Raw genomic sequence first — 5004 nt, forward strand, 5'->3', positions numbered from 1 at the left:
CTTCTGCTCCTGCTCTCCAGCACATCAAAGCGCGCTGAGCCAGGCCTCCAGACAAGGCGGGAGAGATGGAGGGGAGCCAGCCCACCCCCCGCTCCAGCCCCGACCCCGCGGGAGCCCCTGGAGCGGAGGCCACCCCCCTTCCCCTCCTCCTTCCAGCCTGGGAGAGGGATCCGCGGCGGCGGGTGGGAGACGGGGCGGGACCTCAGGTGGGCGTGCGAGAGCCCATTGGCCGGGGGGGCTGCCGCTCCGGGGCGCGGCTCGCGCGCGCATTGGCTGCGGGGCCGGGGCGCGGCGCGGCGCGCGGGGGCCGAGGGGTGGGGCCGGCGCTGCAGCTGGCGCAGCTCAGACTCGGCTCGGCCGCCGCGGAGCCGCCGCGCAGCCACCTTCCCCCGCCGGTCCCCGCGCCCGGGCCGGGGCGAGGCCCCCCACCGCCGGGTCCCCCGGGGCTGCAGCAGCAGCGCGGCGGCAGCGGCGCCGCCCGCGGCTCCCGCCGGGGCCCGGCGCCCGCCCCGCTCCGCAGGATGGGCACGGTGCTGTCGCTGTCCCCCGGCGCCGCGGCCAAGGGCCGGAGGCCCGGCGGGCTGCCGGAGGAGAAGAAGAAGGCGCCGCCCGCGGGGGACGAGGCGCTGGGGGGCTACGGGGCGCCGCCCGCAGGCAAGGCCGGCAAGGGCGAGAGCCGGCTCAAGCGGCCGTCCGTGCTCATCTCCGCGCTCACCTGGAAGCGCCTGGTGGCCGCGTCCGCCAAGAAGAAGAAAGGCAGCAAGAAGGTGACGCCCAAGCCGGCGTCCGCGGGCCCCGACCCCCTGGTCCAGCAGCGCAACCGCGAGAACCTTCTCCGCAAGGGCCGGGACCCCCCCGACGGCGGCGGCGCGCCCAAGCCCCTCGCCGTGCCGGTGCCCACCGTGCCCGCGGCCGCCGCCGCCTGCGAGCCGCCGTCGGGGGGCAGCGCGGCCGCCCCGCCGCCGGGCTCGGGCGCCCGGAAAGCGCCGCCGCCGCCCCCGGCCCCGCAGGCCGCGCCGCCCGCGCCCGGGGGCTCCCCGCGGCGGGTCATCGTGCAGGCGTCCACCGGCGAGCTGCTGCGCTGCCTGGGCGACTTCGTGTGCCGCCGCTGCTACCGCCTCAAGGAGCTGAGCCCCGGCGAGCTGGTGGGCTGGTTCCGCGGCGTGGACCGCTCGCTGCTGCTGCAGGGCTGGCAAGACCAGGCCTTCATCACGCCCGCCAACCTGGTGTTCGTGTACCTGCTGTGCCGCGAGTCGCTGCGCGGGGATGAGCTGGCGTCGGCCGCCGAGCTGCAGGCCGCCTTCCTCACCTGCCTCTACCTCGCCTACTCCTACATGGGCAACGAGATCTCCTACCCGCTCAAGCCCTTCCTGGTGGAGCCCGACAAGGAGCGCTTCTGGCAGCGCTGCCTGCGCCTCATCCAGCGCCTCAGCCCGCAGATGCTGCGGCTCAACGCCGACCCCCACTTCTTCACGCAGGTCTTTCAGGACCTGAAGAACGAGGGCGAGGTCGCCGCCGGCGCCGGGGGTCCAGCCGGCGGGGGCGCGCCGGGGGCTCCCGGCTCCGCGTCGTCCGCCAGGGACAGCTGCGCGGCCGGAGCCAAGCACTGGACTATGAACCTGGACCGCTAGGGAGCGCCGAGGGCCGCGCCCGCCCCAGCCCCAGCCCCCGACACACTCTGGGAGCCCCCGGGACCGTCTCGCCGTCCCCGCCGCCCGGCGCCCTGGCCTTGGGGGGAGCCGCCCCCGCCCGGCAGGGGAAGGTGGAGGCCAGGACGCCCGCGGCCGCGGCGCTCGGAGGTGCTGGGCGGCGGGTGCGCGCGGCAGGAGGACGCCCCAACCTCATCCTTGCCGTCCGTCTGCGCCCCGGTGTCTTCAGTTCTGCCCTGGCTTCTCCCTGCCCCTCGGTGCACCTGGAAATCTCCCTCCCCGAGGTCTTGTCCTTCCTCCCGTGTCTTCACCTCCCTCTCGTCTGCGCCCCACCTCCCGCCGCCTTCTCTGCCCCCTCTCCTTGGGCGAGGGTCTCCATCTCCATCTTGCCCGCCGCCCGGCTGCCCCTTCGCGCCCCTGTTTCTCTCCCTGCACCTGTGCCTCTCTTTTCCCTTCTCGTTCTCTTCCCCTCGCGCCTGTCTTGTGTCACCATCTTCCCTGCTGGCTGCCTGTCCCTCCTCTGCCTCGGTCAGCTTGCAGGTCTCCCCCCGACCGACCCCCAAGGCCCTCTTCCCAGACCAAAGGGAACATAAGTCCTTAATTTGGATGGACTGAGGTGCGGCGAGAACCTGCCGCCCAGAGCCCGGGCAACCATCAGGATGGCCCTTCGCCCCACCCCCACGGCCTCTCCCTACCTTTTCCAACGTGTTGCATGCTGGGAGTTGGGGGGAGGGGGGTGCCGGCTTCAGGAGGTTGAAGTTTGGGAGCAGAAGCAACCTAAGAGGCCACCCCGGCGGCAGCGGCGGCTTCTCGGCAGAAGGGTGGGAAGAGAAAACTCTTCTTACGGGGGGGCGGGTGAAGGAGCACCCCTCTTCCTTGCCCTTATGGGTTTTTTGTTCCCCCACCCCCCATCACCACCCTTGAATTTATTTGGTTGTTTCCGAAGGGAGGGCGGGGCGGGTTGGGCCGGGAGCTGTCTGAGGTGCTGATCTGAGGTCGGCCTGAATCTTCCCGCGAGGGTACCAGGGACTGGGGTGGGCCTGGTGCCGTGTCCAAGGTGCCAATGATGCGGGCCGGACGCGCGGGCCGCACTGTCTGTCTGTCCGTCTGTTCCGGAGAGAACTATAAAGCGCTGGAAGCGCCTGCAGATGGTTTTGCGCCCGCCTTTCTTTGGGCCCTGGAGGGGGGGGGAGGCAGGGGAGGAAAGGAGGGGGCAGGGGTGAGTGGAGTTGGGTAGAGATGGCCCCCATGGGCCTAATGGGGACAGTGGGGTCCCTGAGAACTGTTAGTCCCCCACACACACACCCACACACACGTTGGTTTCTAGTTTCCTTCTCTAGAAAGAAGAGCAGTAGCCCAAAATTAGGCTTGGTAATAAAGCTAAAGTCTACCCCAGTGGCCCCCTTCCCCGCCATCTTGTCTGACCTGGCTCCCCATTAATACCCAGACCATTTAATGATTAAGTGGTGAGGACAGCAGAAGGTGCTCCCCTTCCACAGAGTGGTCCAATGAGGCAGAACTAGCTGCTTATTGTTGTTGCTGTTTCTCTTCCTCCTCCATCTCTATATCTGGTTTCATATATCTGGCTAAGAGTCCAGTCAGGCTTAAGTCTGTGTTTAGCACGCTCAGGTGGGACCTGACTGCCACATACAGCCCCACAGGTCCCTCGCCCATCCACTGGGCTGTTTCAAGGCTACTTCAGCTACATGCCCACTCAGGGAAGCCCTGGGAGATCTAACTTGCTTGAGATTCACGCCTGCCCCTCGATGTCCAGGAACTTTAGGAAATAGGCAGCTAAGGACATAGGAGCCATTCTTTGGGCTTGAGAGAAGAGAAACAATTTAGCCTTAGGTCCCTATTCACTCCTCATTGCCGTCTGAGCCACGTGGCCAAGAGGCCTGGCTCCAGCAGAGTCCTGGTGTCTCTGACCCTGGTCGCCACCAAGATCTCCATGATCCAGGGAACCCTTCCCGGCCGGAAAGACAAAGCCCGGGTTTGCTGTCCGTGGTGCTGACGGGTGAGCTCAGGCAGGGTGGGGGCCTGTAAGGGCAGGAAGTGTTTCGGGCTCGGCCTCAGTTAGGTTTTCCGGGATAATCTGGGAGTAGGGTGAGGGTGTGAGCTTTCCAGGTGGGAGGTTACAGGAGTTTGGCCCGAGAACCCAGGAATTCCGGCGTCCACTTGCCCTCCCAGCAGTGCAAACCCCGACTCTTGCCCAGCCTCAGCCCCTCGCCCTTGCAGCGGTCTTGGAGCCGGAAATCTCCAGTCCAGATTTGTGAATCGAGTTCCCAGGGGGAGGGGGGAGAAAATTGGCGGAAGGGAAGGCGGGAGCAGCCGCCCATTGGCTGGAATTTGGCGCAGTCAGCGCGGTGGCGTCATCTCTTTCGGTTTGGGAGGAGACGGGGGGGGGGGGGAGGACAAGGGTCAGCTGCGGCTGTCGCCATAGTAACCAGACTGAGCAGGCGGGGCTGCCTCTCCGCTCTCCCACTTCAAGCTGGGGGAACAATCCTGGTCTGCCTTGTTTGGTACTAGTTATCGGAGAACACTGATTGGAATTTCTGCCTTAAAAGAGCCAAAGGGGGGTGGGAAGTGACCAGAAAGCCTACAGAGACTGCCAGACATCCTGGGTGGGGGGATCCTCTGGGTGAGGGGAGCCACTAGATACTACTCCTGGACCCATGGACACAGTACACTCCCTTTACTACACACACACACACACATCTCCAGGAACCTGTGACCTGGCACTTGGAGACCTAGAATGGGAAAAAGCCTCAGTGAACGGTGTTAAATTAATTCTCACTTTCCTTACCATGCCCCAAGATAGGAGATGCTGACATAATCGGATTAAGGGGTGGAGGATCAGCATGAATACATGGAAGAATTAGCCTCCTGGGTCAAACTTGGCCAGAATCTTGTTTTTTCCACGAGGGAGCCAGGGAGCCATCCTAAGAAGGGGTCAGAATAGGCTTTTGAGAAGGCAAGATGAGGAGGCAGTAAATGCAGAAGCAGAGGGAAGGGCCTTCTCTTTACTTCCCAGTGAACCTCAAGGAAATGAGTCCGGGCTGAGGAGGGAGGTAGTGAATAGGGCCCCAATGCTGTAGAGAGAGCCCAGAGGGGGTGAGGAGTGGACTGAGGAAAGAATGGAGATGAAAGACAGAAACCCAACTGGAGCCATGACTCAGCACTTCCCCTCCCTTCCAGCACAGGGAGAGGGGAGGAGGAGAGCAGGAAAGCAAACGGGCACATAAATGGTGATCCAACCCTTCGAATTATACATGCTCATACATGCATTGGTGTATAACCAAAGGCACATGTTTTGACCCAGAAGCAGGGTGTGTATGTGCATACATTTATATGC

At 64.7% G+C, this 5004-nt stretch overlaps 1 protein-coding gene across 1 annotated transcript; it reads left to right on the forward strand.

Moving 5' to 3' along the window:
- Positions 1–521: 521 nt before the first annotated feature.
- Positions 522–1631, forward strand: CDK5R2 (cyclin dependent kinase 5 regulatory subunit 2; the record flags this gene model as incomplete). The annotated part of the gene is made up of 1 exon (XM_084232124.1): positions 522–1631. One exon carries the CDS (start codon positions 522–524, stop codon positions 1629–1631), a length of 1110 nt encoding a protein of 369 aa, XP_084088250.1.
- Positions 1632–5004: the final 3373 nt, after the last annotated feature.

Source organism: Talpa europaea (genome assembly GCF_964194135.1).
Source record: "Talpa europaea genome assembly, chromosome: 1".
Classification (NCBI taxonomy): Eukaryota; Metazoa; Chordata; class Mammalia; order Eulipotyphla; family Talpidae; genus Talpa; species Talpa europaea.